This window comes from Cyclopterus lumpus, chromosome 20 (genome assembly GCF_009769545.1).
Source record: "Cyclopterus lumpus isolate fCycLum1 chromosome 20, fCycLum1.pri, whole genome shotgun sequence".
NCBI classification, from domain to species: Eukaryota; Metazoa; Chordata; class Actinopteri; order Perciformes; family Cyclopteridae; genus Cyclopterus; species Cyclopterus lumpus.
In genome coordinates this window covers 10,842,008-10,865,864 of record NC_046985.1, presented here as the reverse complement: position 1 = coordinate 10,865,864, position 23,857 = coordinate 10,842,008, and the positions used below count along the sequence as shown (strand labels likewise).

The 23,857-nt window shown below is 39.6% G+C and overlaps 1 protein-coding gene across 1 annotated transcript in view; it reads right to left on the bottom strand.

Annotated features, from left to right (window-relative positions):
- The window catches only part of myrip (myosin VIIA and Rab interacting protein), an 80,864-nt gene extending 58,206 nt beyond the window's left edge, over positions 1–22,658 (bottom strand). The window contains 1 exon segment of the mRNA XM_034560406.1: positions 22,459–22,658. Coding sequence (XP_034416297.1) covers positions 22,459–22,568 — 110 coding nt within the window. The 5' untranslated portion in view covers positions 22,569–22,658.
- Between the last annotated feature and the right edge of the window lie 1,199 nt (positions 22,659–23,857).

The following is a 23,857-nucleotide window of genomic DNA, read 5'->3' as shown; positions in this document are numbered from 1 at the left end:
TGAATAGGACTCACACAGCCTTGACTCTCCATCCATTGCCCTTCATTGGTAACCTGGCAGTGACTCATAGGTCCTAGTGTAGCTTAAGGCCTTGAAGAGCAGAATGACAGCTCCTTGAACATACTGTAGGTGTCTCAGCTGATACTATGGTGAGTGTTAGCCAGCCGAATAATGTGCAGCAAGTTTTCAAAACACTAGTAAATGTCCTTATACATGATGAAAATTAAATACAAGCTGGAAATGTAATAAATAGCAGCTTAATAGCAACTTTATATTTTAACTTGTTGAATTGCCTTCCCTCAAAATTACTTTATTATATTGTAAAAGTCAACTACACCTTTCATGAAGTACTAATTCATGGATATGCAGTAATGGGTTGAACCATATCTGAACATTTATTATATTACCTTTTATTATATTGTTGACCTTAAAGTCAAATATTTAATTATATTAACCAGCATTATTTTCAGTTGCAGACACAACTACTCACTCATTCCCATCATGATGTCTATGTAATTTCTCTCTCTCACATTTACACTGACACATCACTTGAACACTTAGTTGAGATCCAACACTAGCGGATCAGAGACTTGGCAGTCTACTACAGTCTGAGTGCAAGGGCACGCTGTGTGTTTACTTCACCATCAGCAAGTGTCAACCTTCACAACCCCAACTCTCTACTGAACAGACAGCCTCGATGGCAGCCATTCATCTCCCCGTGTGATTGCCATCAGCTGTCTCCTACTGCCAAGGAACGGGGCTGCATTTGAAAAAGGGCAAAGTGCCACAAAGTGATTATGAACTGTAACGTAAACAGCTTTGCTAAATCCTTCTACAAGTCATAGGTAAAGTTTATAGAGAGCAACAATTACCCCCAAGGAGCTAAAACCCACAATGTAGAATGTTTTACAGATGCTGGGATGGCATAACAAATGAAAAGTCATAATTCTTATGAGGAAATATTTAAACCTACTAGCAAATTAACATTTGATATTGACTCGTGACTAAATGTTAATGGTGGCGCAGAACCATGTGAGAATCCAGGATACGGCAGGTGCTAATTGATTATTTTTTCTAAATGTAAACCAATCCCATAAAAACTAAACCTATCACTGACTTCCCCTTATACTTTTACAGGAGTAATTTGCGCATTTGTTGGGGACTATTTTGAACTCCGGATTTAGTGAGTATATTATTTACACCACCAGTAGGAAGTATGTGGGATTTATTAAAAATAAAATACAGTCCCTCTGCCCCCTGGTGGTCACATATCACCAAAAGTTGCTTTAAACACAATCATTGTATAAGAAGTAAGTCTATAATTGAGAAGCTACAAAAAAAGAATGTAGCTATGTCAAAATGTAAAAAACACTACAAACAAAGTTAAATGTCAGGCAACAACAGCATTGAAAAAAAAGAAAGCTGTTGGTGACTTTAAATAGTGTGTATCGATCCTCGCTTCCTCTGAGGATGACCTTCTAAAAGGGACTTCTCCATTCATTATAATCCAGCCTCTGAGCTTTAGAAGACAACACAGCTTGAAAATAGACAGGAACAAACAGTACGCGTATTTATCTCCAAGCTGCCTTCAATGAGTGCAACTTCATTAAAAACTGTAATGTCAATAAAAAACGTTGTGTGCTGCAGCTCAATTATTCCCCAGATGAATTACAGTTCCACATTCACAGAACGTTCTGGCACCCTGTTTGAGCACCATTTTTGTATACAAAGAGTGAGAAGCTAAATCAAGAGAAATGTTACCTCTGACAGGAGGAAGTACAATATAACAAATAAGAATTAATAAATGAAATGAGTAAGAAATGTAGACAGGATGCTTTAAAAAATATGACAGCAAGTACTATACTGACCCAGTTGTTTCTGCTTCTTCTACAACTTTATTTTCCACCAAACATAACAGCCAATCAACAAATTGATGCTGCTACTTTATCTCACTACTTTAAAGTGGATCTGACATGTGACCTATATGTGAACTTATGAGTGGTTCCCGATTTGCGGTGATATATAAATCTTCATTAAAATCCACAAGACACTACAGTAGATTGAAAGTGTCCGTGTGGTTCTCTCACACTCCACACACATGTACATGACAAATTGTTCCCTTGAGTGTCTTGTGGGTTAACCTGGCTGGCATAGACACAGGCCGAGAGAATTATGGACCTTTGCCAAGGGGATATTCAAAATGAATTCAGATACAGTGTATAGATCTATATAGATTTATCTCGTCAGAAATGGCTTCAAAAATGGACACGTTTCTTGAAGGACTGCAGTTAATGTAAGCGCTTATCAGCTATTTAAAAACCAGTCAACTACTTAACAAGGGAAACCAATGATCCAGCTTTTCCCATGCAACTTTAAAATAAGATGTACAAGCAATGTATGGTTGAAGGAATTGATTGGCATTTGGGGTACTATAATTATTGGCTTTGTTCTCAAGAGTTTGATAAGAAGATCAATACCACTGTATTGTCTGCCCATTGAGCTATAGCCAGAAGGTGATGAACTTAAGGAGTAGATCGCCATTTTGTGAAATATTATTAGCCTATTGGCTGACTTCAGTGAGATAGGATTCATGCCATTCTTATGACTGACCATTAGGTATGAAGCTGGAGCAGGAAGACTGAAAGGAAAGGAACATAGCTAGCTTTGATTTATCCAAAGTGGAAACACATATTTTAATGTGTTAATTGGTGAGCTTTAGGAGGTGCTGGCATGTGTATTGAACTTTAGAAAAAGCTGCCTGCGTCTCATCTTTATGCTGAACTAAGCTAATCTGAGCATACTGTATTGGATCGGATTGGGTCTCTTGGGTGTCCTTAAAGTATCAGTGCGGTGACAGATGATAAAAGGACAATTACTGTTTGCCTCGAGCCACAGTGGAGGAAGACAGAGACCAAAGACAGGGGACAATCTACAGAAGACAATGAGAGACAGCTCGGGTGAAAATGAGATGAAAGAAAGTAAACAGAGGCGGTCAGGGTAGGAGAAAGAGTGAATGATAGTGAGGGTATACAAAGGGGGAGCAAGAGTGGAATGGAGCAAACAAACAAGGATTTCCAGATGAAAGTGGGTAGAGAGCAGAGAAAACAGATTATTTGTAAAGACTGTGTCTGTGTGCGTATGTGTTTGTGCATGCAGTTAACAGCACACAAAAGGATGAGTCATCACTGGGCTCATGCTGATTGCTAACAGTTAGTATAGAAAAATAGTTGTACTGCATCACAAAAAGGGGCTCTTTTTTATGCGTTCACATATACTCTTCCCCTACACTTTGCATTTGTCATTAACAAAACTGCGCATAAACATCATTCTGCAAACATCTGTTTATGTGTATGCTTATCAGCAGACGGGCACGCACAGTTGGGATGACAAACAGCTAGACAGACAGACAGACACACACACAGCAGAGATGAGCATCCATGCACTGCAGCTTAATAATGAACAAATCCTTATCTAGACATTAATCCTGATATTAAGAGAGGCTTAGCCCGCTGCGTTATGATACCTTGCTGGGTATGAGCATGTCGAGTTTTATTTCTGGAAGAAGAGAAGACAGAAATGTAAATGTCAACAACACATTTCTATGTCAGACACTGACAAAATCTGGAGGATAATATGTCCATTATTTGAGATATTCATGGTCATAAATGTGTATGTGATGCAGGGCAGGGAGTCTTGATTTGGAGGGGTTATGCAATAATAATAAAAAGCGGTTCATCATGTCACTGTGGTGATGCGTTCATACGTGTCAGCCACGCTGATGAATCTTAATCCTAAATCTCCTGACAAATGAATACGAAGCCAAACTCATTAGCAGTTCCAACCGTCGTTATGGAAACAGGTAATGACTGACAAGGTGACATGAGCGAGCGTCAGATGGGAGCTAAGGAGAGCCCCCTTAAAATAAACTCTACACGCACACACACACACACTCAGTCTCAGTCGCCTATGAGCCCTCGCACCCCAAATGTATGCTGTTAAATTACCAAGCCAACAGACCACTGCTAAAGTCTGTTGACTTAATGTATTAATAAGGGAAACATTTAAGGAAAAAATACATTTTGGGATAAAAACTTATTCACCATCTAGCTGAGAGTGAGATGAGAAGATCAAAAACCAACAGCCAGCAGTCATTTAGCTTAGCTTAATATAAAGACTGAAAGACAGGGGAGTAATAGTAATAGCGTGACCTTTGTAACGCAGGTATATAACAAATATTTAATTTCCAAATATGTTTCTCAAGAGTTACAATATACACCATAAAACTGTTTTGAAAAGAAACAACATTTTGGTATTGTTACTTAAACTCCATGTGACTGGTAAATTAAATGTATACACCATAGACCATATATATATATTCTATATTTCTGAAAGAGTTTGCTCGTAACATATCACATCTCCTTGACCTTGTGACAGCAAAGCATCAATTAAGCCATAACATCATACTGTACTGTATCTCACGACATCTCTAGGCTATAATGAAGGTTATACCATAGCTATCATAATGCAAGTCACTATAGAAATATGGCAGCATATGTGGTGCCCCAAGGTGCTTGTGGTAAACAGAGTGTGTGCCACTGCAGCTATACCATGTATACCAGTACAAAACAATGAATAATCTGCAGTTGAGTCCATAAAATATGACCATAATATAAGATTTCAGAAAACAAGGTGCTAGGAGAGAGAGAGAAGAAGAAGGAGAAGAGGAAGGGCAGCGAGAGTATACACATGTTGGGGTGTCAAGAGTCTATTATCAAGGATGGAGAACTTTATTATGTATTTTATCACATAATGTTCTCCTATTTTTTGAGCAAGCACAAAGTAAATCATGAATTCATCCAAATACTATAGTGTTTAGTCAATGCTGCAGTCAGCATCATGTCTTCAACTACACTGTTTTCTAATATTTTGAGTGTATGATGCCCTCGACTACATCTCTTGAATGTTCTGTAAACCCCTTTTAAAAAAAAAGAAATCACTTCAGAAATATTTCCAACTGAAAACTGGGGATGAGGAGAGAATTATTATTGCTGATATAACACAAAGTAGAAGAGCACATTAGGATAATAAAGTGTCGCCAATACAAAATGGGACCATAAATTACAACGCAGCCGGGGACTGTGAGCCACTAGATTTCCTTCAGGTGGAGGATGTAACTTTGCCCAGTGTTACCTTGAGGACTCGCTTGATGGATTTACAACATCAGTCATGTAGGAACTAACCAGAAACAAGACAATGATTCACAATTTAATAAATACAGAAAGACGGCCTATGCTGTACAGACCTCGAGGCACTGCTAGAGGTAAATCATGAAACACATCTTCACACATTTTCCTGGATTTGATTATATTTTACCTTTAATTAAATATTAGTATCTGCTAAGGCTTCATGGCGTGTGTGTGTTTGTGTGTGTGTGTGTGTGTGTGTGTGTGTATATATATATATATATATATATATATATATATATATTCGATTTTGTCACAATATAGTGCAAAAAGCAAAGTAAAAGTGAAAGATCACCTACAAGAATACAAGTGTAGAATAAGTTTCAAGACTGCACACGGCAGCCTGCAAGACCCAATTGTAAAAAACGACAAAAAAGCAATGTTTAGGAAAACATTCAACCTTTCTGTCTGACTTGAGACAAATCTTCAGGGGAAACTGACACTTTCAGAAACCGAGTCTTCATCCGAAGCCGTGTTGGTACAAAATATTAAAACCTACTCATACTTGAAACTGCTACTGCAGTTCTCTCTAAAGCTCCAATCCCTTTTCAGTTTTGATAAACTCGGCTTGTCCCAGAACGCCTCCAACATCATTGATGCCAACTTTTATATAGCTTAGAAACACTAAGAAAGAGAAGATAGGCCTCTCACTGACATTTAAAGTTAACTTTTACATTAAGAAGAAGAAGAACGGAACTTTCATAGCAGTAGCGAAAATATATTACCACTTAGAGGCAGCAAAACAACAATTTGTAGTTTGGATACTTTTTTATTTGTATTTTTATTTGTATTATTAAAATGAAGGCCAAGTTTGAAGATTTGAGCAAGGGCGTTGTGAGTTTTTGTAGGCATATTTATTTTCAGATTTTGTTGTCATTACTCATAAATGAGTGTGTTTCGTGTACATGTTGAGGCTTCTACTGGATTGTGTGTCTCACAAACAGCTAAATATGCCATTAGTGATAATGTACCTCCCACAACAACAAGCCGAGCAGACTATAGAGAAGAGATGAATCTGTGCACAACGAAGGTTGTTTTATTATTGTGTTTATACATTCACTGTGAGTCTGAGTTGTCCTGTTACCTAACAATCCATGGTTCCTAAATGTACCAGGGTGACAGTGCACGTTTGCTTCAACATTAATACTGTAGTTTGTCTGGGTGGAGAACAATGCTTAAAATAAAAGCGGTGAACTGTCTGACAATTAGGAGGACGTTAAACAGCCATGTAAGAGAAAACTGTTGATTTATTGCACTAATGTAATATTCATGCTTAGAAGAAAGTTATTTAATTCAGGGGTGTGGTGGAGAGAGAAAAGTTCCTGTAGGTATTAATATGAACATTATGAAAGAGTGATACCACCAGGGTATGTATCTGCTAATATTACTTGCTGTGAATAGAAACCATCAAGGCACATTACTTATTGGATTGCTTAGGCTTCAGGTTTCATTAGAGCTGTGCAACAAATGTATCTTCCGTTTTGAAGATAACACAGAAAAACCACAAACCTTCAGCAGCATTAATGAAAATAATTGCTCATCATATGGAACTGCGGCGAAGTATTGCGCCACGTAAAAACAACACAGAAACTAAGGCGCCAAAGAGATAACCGTGCAGGAGCAAAAATCACCCGGTGTGCTCACATTACTTCTGACCCATTAACAAACACCGGTGAGGGAGGGAGAAGATGTGGAGCTGAACTGAGCCGCACTTACGTACTGCTGCACTGCTGTGCAGTGACCCCGGCCTTGCATGTCACATTGCCGCACTACAGCCAATTTAACTCCACGCGCCCACCGAGCACGCCTCTAAATCAGTGTTTAATCACTAGAATGACAAGCTCAGCTAATTATTGCCCTCCATCACACCCAGATCCTCCCGCTCTCTTCCCCTGTCAACTCATTCTGTGGTGTGCTGCCTGCTCAAGTACTCAGGCGACGACTGGCTATTTCGGGCTACACTGTCGTCTGGAGCTATGTTAAATGAGGGTCTTCTTTCAACCCGCTAATTATTACGATCATCCTCCACCACTCAAGGATACCCGGCTCACTGCTTGTTTGTGTTTGTGCGATCCGAACAGCCCGTCTGTGCTGGGATAGCTTACTGCAAGTGAAAACATGGTTGAGTTTGACTGGATGTCTGTAATTCAATTCAATTCAATTCAATTCAGTTTATTTTGTATAGCCCAATATCACAAATTACAAATTTGCCTCAGAGGGCTTTACAATCTGTATACATACGACATCCCTGTCCCAGGACCTCACATCGAATCAGGAAAAACTCCCCAAAAAAAGTGTAAGAGTTTCTCTTAACACAGAATTGGGATGCAAATGCCTTACAATGACAGTGTCTGCCTTATAAGAGTATTTCTGATTCAATTACAAAAGTATAAACAAACCAGCAAAGACCCACAGGCACATGATCAACAACTGCATACAGCCACAAGACACTATGAGTCGATTTGATGAGAAATGCTATGTATGCATCGATCTATCTTCAGGATGCCTATGGAAATGAAGAAGGGAGGAATTAATCATTTTCACATGGACAATATTCACAAGGAGCTTCTGTTATGACTGCACTTTAACACAAGTGAAAAAAAGAGAGATGCAAGGTTAGATTTTGCCAACATCATGCTTTTAAAGGCCACACTGAAGCCTAATGAGATTTTAGAGATACAAAACTCTCAATTCTTACACAATAGTAACAGTATGATAATAATCCTTTTCAGTACAATATGATGATCACAAAATAACTTGAGACCTCAATAAACATAGAGCACATGAGGCCAATTTGAGAAAAACAGCACTGGAGGACCATAACATGTGCAATGACACCTGACTCCTGAGGAGGGCACTAAAAGCAGTGAAGAACCTATTAAATACAGTAATTAACAGACATGCTATAAAATATAAAGAGTTCTTTCGTTAAGAAATGCTGACGCTCAAAACGCTCAAAAGAAAATCTCAAATCACCAAAAAATAACGAAACCTTTTTTTAACAGCACCTGAAACATAAACACAGTGAACATTTGAGACTAAAGTTTAACAGCAAATCTTTCATTTTTTAGCAATAAAGCAGGGCAGACTTAAACTGAATTATGCCTGAATACGGTGAAGAGAAAAAACATCTGATTTGAGGTTGTGGTTTAAAAAGAGACTGGCAGAAGTGTTGTGTGTCACTTAGTCTGGACTGAGGCCTGTGGTCGGCCATTGGGCCCAACAGAGTGCAGCCATGTGTTGTCCAGCCAGGTCCTGACAGCATGGACAACAGTGCTCCCTACGGGCCCAGCAAAGAAGGTCCTTTTCAAAGACTGCACAAAGATCGGCGGGTTGAGAAACTGAGAGTGCATTTTAATAATTTAAGGAATTTTATTTTTTGAGGTCACTGTTCCATAATCAAGGAAACTTGAAAAGATTGTATTGCTGGACACAAATAGGCAAATTTTGGCTGAGTACAGTGCAGTCTGTAAGTATTCGAATAGTGATATATTTTTCATTGTTTTGGTCGTGGTACAGAAATGGATTTTGAGAGAAACAACGGGTTCAAAGTGTTTAGGTTTGAGGGTGTTCTATTTTAGGTGAATATTAGGTCACACTGTGCTTTATAGCCGGAAGTGGTAAATATAAAAGGGCTACTATTTCTATACGGTTCAATGGATGTAAACACCTTCAAAAGAAAGTCAGTACTTTACACTCAGTCATTGTTCACCATTGTTGTGCTGGATGGAGTACACAGACAAAACTAAATAGTCTCACTTACAGACTGCACTGCTTACTATTGCGCGTTTTTTTTAAGATCACAAACCCAAAAACATATTCTTTTCCAATTTCATTTTCAAAATCCAGCTTGCGGTAGCACCTGGCAACCCCTTGGAGAGCAGTGGCAAATCCATTAACATATTTGGTTAAGCATCTGACAACCTGGCAACCGAGCAGTGCAGCTGTGCAAAACTCTCAATATAGAGGACAATCATAAAACACAATCAGTCCCCAATAGAACACAGGACATCGACGGGGTCAATTTGACTCCTGTGCACACTGCAAAACAGTCGCACAAGGAGAACCGCAGGTGATGCTGCTGCAGTACTAACCGTCACGTGTTAATATGTCACTGGACTATCAATCTGTTTTCCCCACTTTAGCTAAAAAAAGTGGTTAATCCTGCTAATCATAGTGAGTAGGATGGAACCCAGGCTGGCTATATATTTAATTGCAATTAAAGATGAATGCTGGGTTTCCCTAAATGACAAAGAGAAGTCTCGATGTGTATTCCACATGTCTCCAGATGTCCTTTACAACACCCCTGCTTTCCTTCACTTAACCACAACTGTAATTGCAGATGTAGAGCTGGCGGGGATCCAGCACTGAACTAATGAGTACCAGCAGATGAGCAGTGCGCCCCGGGCTTCATCCACCTATACTATGAAATGCAGTACAATCCCACAAACTAAATAATACAACGGCAGTGATGAACTACAGAGGTGGATTGGCTTAGTCAGAGAGTACTGAGCCTGTAAAATGACATATGTGTCAATATTAGCAGGCCTGCCAAAACAACCACCCTAATAAAGAGAAATGGAATGAGGGACAAACAGAAGCAGAGAGAGAAAGTTGCTTAGAGTAGCAGAAGGAATAAGAAAAAAAATACAGTGATCAGGTGCCAAAACCAAAAGTGAGCAGCAGCAAACCCACAGCCATCCCTTATCTAGAGTCATCACAAAAGATGCAGCTACAGTTTTTGTGACTTTCTAATCAGCTGGCTTTGACTCAGCAAGTCATCGGAGCTCCTCTACTGGTCCTATAACTCTGACAGGAATGGCTTTAATCATTGGACTTTGTTTCAGCTATTGATGGTTGTTTGTTATTGTTGTATTTCAACACATGGCTGCAGATCACTGTCCCCCCCTCCAAAATAAATTGAGCTGTTGTTCGAGAGGAGGGGACACATTTGGATGGATTATGACAACAGAGAAAGATAGCAGACGCTTTGAATGTCAGCTGAATTTCAGAGCAGAGCATCCCTGAGATACATTCTCAATCAATTATACTGCAGGAAGTGTGACTCTTCTATCAATCACCAGCAATATGTCGAGACGTATGATAAACCGGCAGCAGCTATACACAACACATTCTGTGCACTTAATCATACAGCCAGAAATGAATGCTGCACTATACATCTTGATGTTGATACTGAACAGAGGATGAAAGATGCACATACATACATGTGCAAACACATACACACATAAAAAGCATGCATTTTATCAAGAACTCTTCCTCAGAAACATGCTGCGACAAAGCAGCAGTAGCCTCGGCTAATGGAGCACAGCGTTCAGCATCTGCATCTCCTGTGTGTCATCAAGCACGGATGTCTTCCCTGCTCTCTCACGTCCGTCCTCTCTAACACTTCTCCATCCGCCCCGCCTCATGCCCGCCCTTGTCTCCACATTCTCCTCAACTCATCACAGACAGACTTCATGTCAGAGCTGTAGCTTATATCTTCTGTCCCCCAGTGACAGTTTCAGACAGGTATGGAAAAGCACAGGGAAAGTCTATACAAATGTATGCATTACATTTGACTTGAAGGCAAAGTTACATAAAATAAGTGTGACTGGATTTGGTGCAAATGACATTTGGCAGGTTGGAATCACAGATCTAAAAGCAGGGAATGTGAATCCCAACAACATATTGCAAGTCAAACTGTACAAAAGCCTCTTTAAAGACTTTCTATGTCCTATGTTTCATTAGTTGCATTGTCCCTTACTGATGCCAGGAAGAAACAATGCATAGTGTGTATCCTTGAGGTCTTACAAACATATTGAATGCATTTCCTATTTGTCAAGCCAATTTTTTTATTCATTTTCAAACATGCATTGTTAACATCCATATTTATTTGCAAGCAGTCTTCATCTTCACTACCTTTGCTAGTGTTGCCATGTTTCTTGGTGCGTTATTGCCCCCTCTAGATCTAGTGGATTAGTGTGAACAGGGAACCTGAGCGTGCATCAAATGTGCATCCTCATGCATGTGCATGAAATCAAGCAAAATGAACTAAATGGGGACCCACTCATGAAAACCTTGCATCATAGACAATAAATCACAGGAAGTAATTTGGAATAAAGTTTCAAAGATTCAAGAAATGTGCAATAAACTAAATTCCACCATTGGCAAACATTTGGAAAAGGAGGGTCTGTGTCCAGCGTTTAGTTTGCTGGTTTACAAAGCAACACAGGACTCCTGCAGTCATGAAACAGAGGAGGGTGAGCCAACCGCAGCACCAGCTGTGACTCATAATCTCTAGAAACCAGTTACTCAACCAACAATGGTTCCCTTGGCAAACACATATTACTTGAAAAATGGCCACCGGTGGTAGAGTGGCCCCCCCAATGATGAAACAATAGAGAATGATTGAGCCTTCTTTGGTTGAATTTAAGTGGGGGAGAGTGTGGAGAAAGCTTGCCGGTATTTAAACAAACAGTTATCATAATGATGGTTTAAACTAAAGCATTCCTTTGAAACAATTTTATAAGGTTTAAATCACCAATCATCAGTAATTTGTTAATAACACAGATATTGACTGGCAGACATCTTAACCAATCACACTATGCCATAAAAGTCAGCGCCTGCTCCTCTCACCTCAGTTTTAATGGTGGTGATGTACTTTATTATTGGGTTGTTTTGATTACAATTCATGCCAGAAGTTATTGAGTGTATGTTTCTGGTACATCTCTGGTTTACTGGGTGTCATTGAATGCTCAAAGTGTGAAAGTGTATGTCACAAATAAGGCTAGATGTCTATATATTTGAGAAAACATTACTTAACGTTTAAGGGATTTTTTACTTTGATTAGAAAGCAAAACAGTGGTGAGTGAAGTTTCCAACAATAACACTTTACTTTAATTTGGATAAACTGGAGATCTGGAATGCCCTTCTCTGTATTTACACTGATTGTGGTCCAAGGTCATGAGATGTTGAGGGAGAGTTGTTGGGAAACTGGAGGTAATGTGTGCACAAACACACACGTGTTATAACTCAACAAATACCGAGAGACTCATGAGGTTTTCTAAATTATGTCAAGATGTCAAACGTCACACTTTGAGAAGCCACAGTTTAATGAATGCAAGGGATTATGGGTAGAAACGGAGGAGAGAGAGCAGATGCAATGAAATGGTTTCTTATTACATTTACTCTAAAATATGCACATACAATAATGATTATTTTGGAGTGATAGTACAGTATATAAATTATTTTAACTAATATTTACCATTACCACCAACGTCAACAGCATCATCAAGAAAAAAGTCTTCAATGCATTTAGCAGTTTTTATAAAGTGCTTTAAGGGACGGCATTTCAAACAAGAATATTAAAACACCCAGGGAGCTAAAAATAAGCAGAGAAGAAAAAGAAGAAAAGAGGGATTACAAGATGCTTAAAATCACATTTTAAGTAGATAAACCATAAAAAGAAGGAGCACCAGCATTAAATGTGGGCACAATCAAAATCCATAACTACATAAAAGCAGGACTAAGTTATAAAAGTGTTTTAAAAGCGATTTAAGTAAAGTCCATAATCCTTACGAGTCTGAGAAAATAGCCGAAAATGAAGAGGCTTTGCTTTAATTGGAAATGCTTTATGTGGCTCATGAGCATTGGGCTTTAATATAAAAGGGAGAACCCATACACACCAAAGCCATAAGAGCATATCAGCTTCAGCACTTCAACCTGCACAGATACTGTGCACAAACATGCAGTTCTACTGCCACGGAAACATTGACTGAAACAAATAGACGATGAAAGTTATTCTTTATTATATATACACACGCGCTATTTCATGGAAGCTGTAAGACAGGAAGTGGAGGAAGGAAAAAGGTAATTGGGGCACCCTGGTAGCTCATGCACTACGGCCTTAGCCTTTGGATTACTGAATCCTTTGCTGAAAGTCCTTCCCCTCTCGCTTTCCCAATTTCCTGTCAACCCTCTGCTATACGAATAAAGGAAAGGAAAGTCCAACAGGTAATAGGTTATAGGTACAGCGAGAGTCAGGCCTACAAAGCAATGCAGACAGAACCTGAACACAGTATCAAAGTGTGTCGTCCACTGTTTTGTATTGACTGATGAAATAGTCTGGAGGGAGATATTGATCATGCTCTGCCCATTTCCTCAAAGAGAGACAGTAAGATCCAACCCCCAAAACACGTGCACACACATACACACACAGTATAGATCCAGTGGAGGAGAAAATGATAATCAATGGTCGTCCAAAATAAACCAGAGAGGTCTTTAACATGAAGTAAAACACTCCAACAGGCAACGTGAGTACAAGTACACGTACAAGTGACTCTGTTTGTTTTACATGTATGGAGGTTTATCTGATTAGAGCCATCTCGTAAATTACAGCCCTTGAGGTTTGGGGTCAAAGATGCTGGAGCAGAGGGAGAATCCATCTAATTGGGTGGATGGAGCACAGGACTGTAGGGAAAGCTCAGCACTAATTTAATTTTGTGTTTGTGCGTTTGTGTGTCCTGGCGTGTGTGCAGAATGGGTGACGTATTACAAATGCAGCTCCGTCATCGAGGAAGTGAAGTAAACAGATTACCTCCGCTGCCAACAAGCCTCAGCTATGTGTGGCTTTCTTCAAGAGCCTTCACAGGGAATGAAGCATTTTATAGCTAATTGGTCCACAAACTGAGGCATGCTTGTAAGCCATGTCGGTAAGGGCAATGCCACTTAATCTTTTAAAATCTGCAGCACACTGAAATATTTCAAACGTTAAGCTAATTTGGCTGAAAAGGTCAGTTGTTTGTTTCTTTGGATAACTTATCAACATTCTCAAAGTGGCAGCTATAGATGAAATACATACATGTACAAATACTGGTCCTTCATTATTGTATTATTAGCAGGGTTTCTTTCTGTTTATGTCTCTAAAATGTAAAAAAAAAGAATTTTTCCAAAGTGACATAACAAAGATTATCAATTGACAATGCAAAGCATCGCATTCTCACATTTGAGAAGCGTGAATGTTTTACCTTTTTGCTTGAACAATGTATAAATGATTAACAGAAAATATTTTTTCTTCTGTTGGCTGAGTAATTGTTTATGCATGTAAATCCGTTATGGTAAGTGCACTTACTTTGATTAAGTATTTAATTACATTAAACATGAAATAATGATATACAAATGTTGCTCACATTAAGATTCTTTACTAAATTGAAAAGGTGAGCAGAATATATGAAACTTTTTCCCGCAGGCCCTTTGCTGATCTTAAATCTAAAAAACACATGATGCAGCTAAATGTAAAGTCATCCATTTCCTCAACTTCAGCATTACTCAGTGTCAGACAGCAGATTTAAATGCTTCGAGGGAATGTGTGACAGAAAACACACAACGGAGGAAGAGCAAGACAACCGGAACAGAGACAGAACATTACCTGAATACAGAGAGGGCTGGACACAGTGCAGTGGTTATAAGGAAGAAGAGGATTCATTTTCTCTAATGAGCCAGACTGGATCAGGCAGAGTGTGCTGTTTGTCTCCCTCCTCACCTCTCAGACACACTATAATCCCACAGGGAACCCTTCCTTTTCTCTCATTTTGGACTCCCACAAAGACCCTCCTCTGAAGCAGTGTGACCGTCTGTGTGCAAGCACTTTGAACATCACCCTTACCTTGGGCAAACAGCACAAGCGCTCGTAATTAACATGATGGAAGTTCAATCACTTCAATGTCGAGCACGAGATAAGGCCCATGGGATGAATGACTTGGCTTTTTGGGAAGTAAATGAGTGTCTCTGAAGAGCCGGACATGGGTGAGAAAAGTGTGGCAATTCTTGAAACAAAGGAAGGTCTCCCTGCTGTCGTGCCAAGCATCACTCACTCCCTCTGGACAGAGGCAGCTCTCTTCCAACACACACCCTCCACCTCAAACACAAAATGGCTACTGCTAATTACCATCTACAGAGGAGAGAGAAACGACGGGGGGGAATGTAAGGAGAGGACATCTGAATGATAATATGGAGGTAGAAATAGAACGGATGAAAAAAAAAAATAAACACGGGACGAGGGTCCGTAAACTATATAGATTCCGAAGACAGGGATCCTTCTGTATGCAACCAACTATTTCCTAAGACTCAAAACAGCCCCTTTGACATCTGGCCAGCAGCAGAATGTAATCGCTGCAGACCTGGACGAATAGAAATGTTACAGCTCAGGGGATTGCTCCGAGTCTGTCTCCAGTCTTGTTGCAGATGAACCCTATCTAGATGGAAGGCATACATGGTCATGTTGGAGGGAGACAAGGCTGAGCAGTGATACGTTCACCTCTATTTGACCTCCATTGAACGCAACACTATGCACACATTCACGCATACAGGGTTATTGAGGATACACCTTTCTACTCAGTCAGCGGAAATAAGCAATGTATGAACTATGAAAGCGACTGTTTCCACAAGTAGCCGAGGTGGATTATTTTTCACTATCTCATCAGTCCATCCTGTCGGCTCAGCAGCTCACAGAGGATGGAGGCGCTGCCACAGCTGCTGATGTGTCACACTCGGGGGAATCAGAATCTTCCTCCATCAGACGTATAAACCACCGTCTGTTTAGAGTGAGTCTGCGAATGCACAGCGCACACACAACTGATGTCTCCAGAGTTTCTTATTTGGAATTTCTAGAGATAATTTCTTATGATGCTCAAGTACAATGGTGTTGCTTGACAGATCGTCCACCATGAACATGGAGAGCGACACGCCTGGTGCAGTTGAAGGGACTCCTGCTCAAGACTCCTAAAACAAACACCTGGTAATCAAGAGTTGCGAAATCAGTTAGATTGGCAAATAGGTCTGCATATATCAAGCCTGGTTTATGTTAAAACATATCTTGAATTTCATTGCTATAAAGTGGAAAATAAATGCTGCAACAGCATCCACAAGCAATGCATAAACTAAATATTGAATCACTCCTGAGGCCTGGGGTACTTTTTAAACAGCATTTACTAAGTATTGAATTTTGGAGCCCATCCAGCTGACAATCTGATGATGGATAAGCCTCTAGGCTGCAAAGATATATAGTTTTGGGGTTCTAGTGTAGCCAGCAGATTTCTAGGCCAAGACTTTCTTTGTTACAGTTTAATTAAGAACGTTCAATATAAGACTGGACTTTGACAGACCTGTTTGTTTCTCAAGTAGCAAGTTTACAAGCTAATTTTAAAGCCATAAAGTCAGGTGATAGCCGGTGGCTTTTCCAGATTGTATTTCGGCCAATGGATTTTCACCTCTATTGCTCTCCACACAGGCCGTTTCCCTGCATTCAACCACAGCCTGCTCCAACGTGATTGGTCAAAGCTACTCGGATACAATACGTAAACCAGAATACTTTTGCCACTTCTTTGCCAAAATCTTGACTCGTTGCCTACATATTCTTTACGTGGACGCAGAATCTGTTCATACAGATTACTAAGTATGTTAATAGGAAAACATGAAAGATATTTTAAATGTATATATTTGACCATTCAAATTTATATAGATAAGATGTTCTTTCAATAAGGACTGTATTATGTTAGAAAAAGCTGCTGCACCTCTGATATATATATATGTGTGTGTGTGTGTTGTGTGTGCTGTGTGTGTGTGGTGTCTTGTGTGTGTGGTGTGTGGTGTGTGTGTGTGGCGTGTTTGAACACAGTATGCGTAAGCATGCCCATGTATAATTGCTGTGGTCAGGGGGGCTATATTTCTGTCTGCTAATTAAGTTTAATTATATTGAACATCATCAACTAAGGGCCGTATTAAAGACTAATTAGAAATCACAGAGTCTGTGACAGATGTACAGATTGCCCCAACAGCCCACATGAACACATGAAAGCAAATTAAAGCACAACCAAGCTGATCAGTCTGTTGAAAACAATGGAGCTATTCAACCACCCACAAAGCTGGTCTAGTTACACGATTTCATGATTTCCAAAGTTCTGGTCAATAGTTCACGAGGCTGGGAACCCTGTTTCATTACAGAAATACATTATCAAACCAACAAAAAAGCTAAAACATGAGACTATTCAATTCGCTACAGTTGTCTACTTACCGTATTTGGGGAAATGGCATTCAATAATTGCTTTGAAAGGACATGACCTCAGTTCTGAATATTGATGGTCCATTTACCGCTGCCTTATAATAATAATAATAATAATAATAATGATAATAAAGGAGGCACTGCAGCCCAAAGGGACTGTCCTGTAACAAAGGGCAACATCCTCTGACTGCTTGTACTCTGAAATCTAAAAACACACATTTATCGACCGCAATGTAGAGAGGAATTTGGGGCAAACAGATCCTGACTGGCTTTTATCTTGGCTGAAAATATGAAATTTTTAAAAGGCTTTCTATATGGACAGCTGAGCTGGTGTGTGTTTGTGTCATCTCTAGACAGGCAGCAAAGAGGATAAATACAGGAGGGAGTAGAGGTCGGCTCCTGCCCTGACAGGGTGGCATCCTCTGTCACCTTCTCTCCTAACCTCCCAGTGGGACTCCTGCTCCCTGTACTTGCCTGCCTGTCGCATTTACCGCAGCTAAAACAAACCACAGCCGACATAAAGAAAAAGATAGAAAGAAGCTAAAGCCTTTGACGCATGAGGCATGTGAGATAGAAGTGTACCGACGAAGACAACTACTATAAAGCAGCTACGGATGGTTTGATTAAAACTACAAAGTCGAACATAATGAGATAAAAGATAAAGATGCCTGTGGTTACTGCTCACTTGTCTGAACACAACATCACAATTTAATTACAAACAGTCACTATTTTACTGACTAATTAAATTCTTGAGCCAGGAATTACTGCACACAAAGAAAGAGAAAGAACGATGGAGAGAGAATGACTATGGAGTGAATCAACCTACAAACTCACAAATAATTTAGACGTATCCATGGACCGTTGAACAGGAATGATAGACTCGTCATAGCTGCAATTGAAATGAGTTCTGGAGTCAGCATTACCGGAACAGTAATTGGCCTCTATACAAGAATTTGCCAGACACATGTGTAAAGTAGATCCTACCCAACACCAAGAGCAAAAAACCCATTAGTGTCACCAATAGCTGGAGCTCTGGCCATTGTCTCACCCCTCACACAGAGGATAGCTATTTCTATCCATAATCATTTCCAAGTCTGACTTCCTTCGGTAGTGCTTGCGCTGTTTGTTAAGTAGGCCCACGTCTGCACTCCCCTGAGACTCCTGTTGCTCCATAATGAGCCTCTCCAGCTGTATGGCCACTGAGACGGCCGAGGCCAGAGGTTGAGCTGCTCACACTCTCTAATTGGCAGGATCACAATCTCACTCTTTAGCAGCGCAGCAACCAGGTTGCATAAAAAGGAAATTACTTCAGATTTATTTTCGTAGCACTATCAAAACATCGGGCCAACAATAAAGACATTAGCTTTATCTTCATATCAAATATCATAATATTAAAACAAAAAAAAGAATACAGCCAACTTCAGTGTGTAGAAATGAAGGTTCTAAAAAGGTAAAACAAGTGAACTACTCCAAGTTTAGGTGCAAAGAGAGCACAAAAAGTCTCCCTTCATTTTAAGCTGAGCTCCAAGGACAACTATTAACTAATGGGGAGCAGAAGTGTGAATAACACAACAATTCAGAAATGTACTCGTGAAAATGTAGTCTATGTAGGGCTAATAAACATATCAAATTAATTTCCCTTCTCATAAAACATGTAAAGTGCAGATGGTAGAATTTGGAAACTAAAAATCTAACCTACATAATTCATACATTCCTGTTTTCTAGCTAGCCGTCTTCTTCTTGTTTGCCCTTTTGGAATTCAACACAACAGGATACTGACAAACCAGGAAGCCACCCTTAAAAACATCTCTATAGCGCTACTGGTGGTCCAAAACTTTAGCGATAGGATTTACTATACCTGAGGTCAGTGAAGTCTCTGTATTATAGGCCATATTCACAGCAGATGTTTTGACAGGTTAAGCACAGGTGTTACTAATAACACTAACGATTGCTCTGCTCGATTCAAACGTCTCAGTAAATCCTAACAGTGTGACAGTCATCATTTTATTCATTACACCTGTGCTTTTTCTACTATGACAAATAGGCCTATGAAATTAGTAAATGTGTAATAGCCTAACAGGTAACGGAAACCTAGCAACATGTGGACACACCCACACAGAGAAAGTTCTAATCAGACAACATAAGTGAAAACACTTGTGTATTGCGTAGGTGCATCAAGGGTGTGCAAGGCCTTTACGTGCGAAAAATAATTAATTGTTTGAAATTGTACATTTCTGCAATGTCATTTCCATGATTTTATAGTAGGGCCAACAATAAAGACATTAGCTTTATCTTCATTTAATGTCAAAATACAAGCCGGCAAAGCATTTATGTTAGCCAGACTACTTTTGATATTGCAGTAAAAGCGGTTTGTCATCAGAATAAAAATAAAAGGCTATATTAAATTAAAATATATTATTTAAAAAAAACTTAATTTAAACCCACATTTAATTTTAAACAACAAAACTGTAAAGGTTACCCCAAACTAGGCTTATAGCTGTGTGAATCGCTTTATTTACATATTTATTACAGTTCAGTATTCATGAGACAGAAGGTAATATCAGTTAAGTGTTTCTATGTTTCCCATTATTCAGCATGGAAGAAAATTAAAATGGTGCATTTAAACTGCCAGCTGAGGCTTATAAACTATCTCATGAATCCTTCAACAGGGTAATTTACAACTCTGCAGTGCTGACTTCATTCAGGGAAGAAAAACAAATGTCCGCCATGCATGGAAGAGAAAAACCCCAAAGAGAGAGAGAGACATCTACTGAAACACTCAACCACCATCTGCTGTACACAAACAGTCATTTACCTATTCATATACAGTAAAGGTTTTACATTTCATAGGAAAGCTGCTGTCCGTTCAGAGTGTGTGCTGAAAAAAAAGATCTGGTATTCATACACAGCTCTGAAAATGGGAAAGAAACGAGCCACACAACAGTATTCTAGCCAATCAGAGAAAGGCCATGGATGTATCAAGAGAAAGGCAGTGGAAGTGCACAGGCTTGGGTATTTCCATCCAATTTGACACTTTTTACGTGTCCTCTCTCTATTATATTATATTTTAGTCCACTTCCCTTTGCCAGATATCGTTGCCAAACTACTTTGCTGATAAAGACTTTTAACACAAAACACATTATCTGCATATGGAATATGATGCATTGTTGAGACGAATGGTTAAGATTTGACATTCCAGCATTGTGAGAGGCGACAATCTGTATAGTAAGTAAATAATAACTATTATTTTCGATACGTATGGTATATATTTTGTAATTTGTTTGTGTTTGTACCTTTGCTCAAGTAAAATACTAAGGGAAGAACTTTTAGTTGGATTGAAGTATTTTTACTTCATATACTTGAAGTACTTGATATACCTTTACTTAGTTTAAGAATCTGATCTGATCTGACTTTTTCATATCTGATTCCAAGAGTCAAGATCAATCAGGTTTTCAGAAAACACATAACAACTAACAGTAAATACATAAATTAAAACAAAAATATGCGCGTCAGCTGTGTGATCGTAAAACACATGAGCAGTTTTAGCTGCAACCTAATTTGACTCTCAGCTTGCATCTAATAATACTTTGGAAACTTTGCTTTTAAACCCTTAAACAAGTCCTAACAACGCAATACGACTACAAACACAGAGCCTGATTGCTTTAATGAGGAACTGTTGTCTCCCTGCTACTATCAACATAAATCTGCTCATCTTTTTTGCAGTAAACAGAAGTAATAACAGCCTGAGAGGCATCAATTATTTTTGATAATTTTACAGCCCAGTAATTTGGGAATTCACCATCTTTGCTTTGAAACTGATTCTGGGAAAAGTTTCAAACCAACGGCTGCTTTCTGGTTTGTGAGACAACTTTTCTAATTCTCCTCAGAGTACAGCTAAGATGTTTAGTGCTCTGAATAAAGCAGTCTAATCCCTCGTGGCAAGAACATAAAACCACCAAGGACCATTCAAATCTGAAGAAAGACCTCAAATCTCCACAACAAAATCGCTGATGCTCGGGCCTGGTAGGTAGTCAAAGGAGCATATTTGTGTTTACAAAATCACAGGGTACAACCACACTTAAAACGCAGCAGAAGACCCATTTTGCATTTTGTTGCAATACTAAATACTGATACTGACACGCTGATTTTGACCACACATTTGATGGCTAAACCCTCATGGAGGCCCGGCACCAGTTAACCGAACCAAATCCCTTCTGACTACAGGCTGTCACCGGGAGAGGAGGGAGGGAGTGAAGGACACAAGGTGAGGAGAAGGAATGGACCAGTACTTTGAAAATGGAGCAGAGCCTTGAGGCCCGGACCGACTGACCCACACAGACCTGACAGCCCGCAAACAGAAAGTACCAGACAAGCATCTTCCTGCTTCCAGCCCCTGACTGTGCCTTAATAACTGGAAATCAATCAATGAAATGATTGCAAATCATTTGCAAGTAAGCTGACCAAGTTCACCAAGAGATGGATTACATTTACCAAGAAGTATTTTGTGCAGATTTACTGTTATATTCTCAAAAACAAACCTGCAATTGATCATTTGCTAAGCTCCACACCCTCGGTTACTGTTGCTACATCTGTCAAGCATTGACTGATATGCTTATGTACCAACATCTACGTGTAGAATGTGTGGAATGTGTATATGTTTCCTGAAATTAATAGGTCTTAGATTTCAGACATAAGAACAAAAAAGCAGATTTCTCATTTTCAGCCGACACAATGAACTCTGTTGGCTGAAATTATGAGTATAAATTAGTCTAAAACGCGTAAATCACTGTCTCCAGCGCAGCTGATTTGTTTTAAAAACAAGAATTATGTGAAAAGGTTTTGAAAATGCACGTGATGGCTACATACATGATACAAGATGACTAAAAGATTAACACTAAAGTGTCCCAGGCTAAAAGGTTACATATAAACAGCATTTAATCCATTATTTACACCTTTTCACTTTTTTTAAATATATATAGTAGGTACAAGTGTCTTTGTCAGCTGAGTGAGCTATACAACAATACATCTGGTCATTTTTGTTCATAGGCAGATGTCATCCCTCCTCATCAACTCCTCTCCAATCCCCCTGTAGCCTCTGTGTCGCCTTTAATGTGTAACAATACTAGAAAAGGTGCTGGCAGGAGAAACCAATCTCACCTCAGCCTCTCCTCCTCCTTCTTTCGTAGCTTCATGTCCCGCTGGACAACTTTCAAGACGTGCTCCGCCTCATCCTCAGTCAGGCCCGACAAGTCCAGCTTCCGGCCCATCGTTCCTGGCCTCGCCACGCTGAGCTGCTGGTGCAAGAGGGGAGGACGAGGAGAGGCACAGGCACTGATGCTCTGGGGGCCGAGGCTGAGACAACCCTGAAGGAAGACAGAGGGATAGAGAAATGTAACGTGTGTGTTTTCTGTTTTTAATCAACTCACTCCTTTTGAATGAATGTATGTACAAAATGTTGTAGAAAATACATTGAGATCATGTCAAGTTAGGGACCTGACATAAGTTAATGACTGTGCTATCTTGAAAACAGTTTGTTATTTGTGAGACGGGACGGGGCGGGACAGGACGGGAAGTAAGAAATGAAAAAAGGGTGACGGAGAGGCAGGATTGAGGGCCGGCCCATAAAGCTGAAACCGGGGGATGCCGGGAGGGAGAGAGAAGCAGAGACAGATGAGGAGATGGACAGACGGTGAAGGTCCATTAACTGCAGTGTCTAAACAAGATGGGAGAGTGCAGGCAGTGCACAGAGCAATGATGACTCAGAAGGCCAGACAATTATGTCTATTATTGGGCTTCATCCACAGAGCGCTCATTCCTCCAGTTCGGCTCTGGGCCTGGCTTACCACTGCTAACTTCAACTGTCAAATGTATACGTTTCAAAAACAGAAAACTAAATTGAGATGATGATCCCGCTTATGTGCACCCAACAAGTAATGTATTAACTTTTAAAGATCAGGAAGTTGTTGCTGTCAGATTCTGCTCCATTCATTGCAAAGACACATTGCTGGACTTTCTGGAGCATCTATTTGAGTAAAGTAATTCATAATAATTAAAGAGTGTTTCAGGGAAAGCAAAGGAATATTGTTTTTCAAGTTAGCATGTTATTTCATCCTTTCAGATGTGTCCATCAGATGTTTTTATGTGTGATTTGTATCAGAACAAGGGCAAATGACAACAGATACACATGCTAAATCATACACATACACAAGTGTGAGAAAGAGCTTTTGTCACATTCTCAGCTACAGTGTAAAACAGCTGCTAACTGTCTCAGTCTCAGACATCTGGTACCACACACATAAAGACACAATGCCATTGACAAACACTCCTCATTAAGCCGCTGAGATAAGTGACCTTGATCCTTCATATCGTTGTGGACTATCTTGCCTCAGCCTTGAATCTTCCTCAATTGTGACTTTAAATTTCACAGTTAATTTTTGAGTCCTAGCAGAAATAATCCTGGGGACAAAATGATACACATATGTGCATGTATGGCATTGTTGATATGTTGATTGTCATTGCCATTGAGTTGTTTATTTTATTCCCACTGTTATTATTC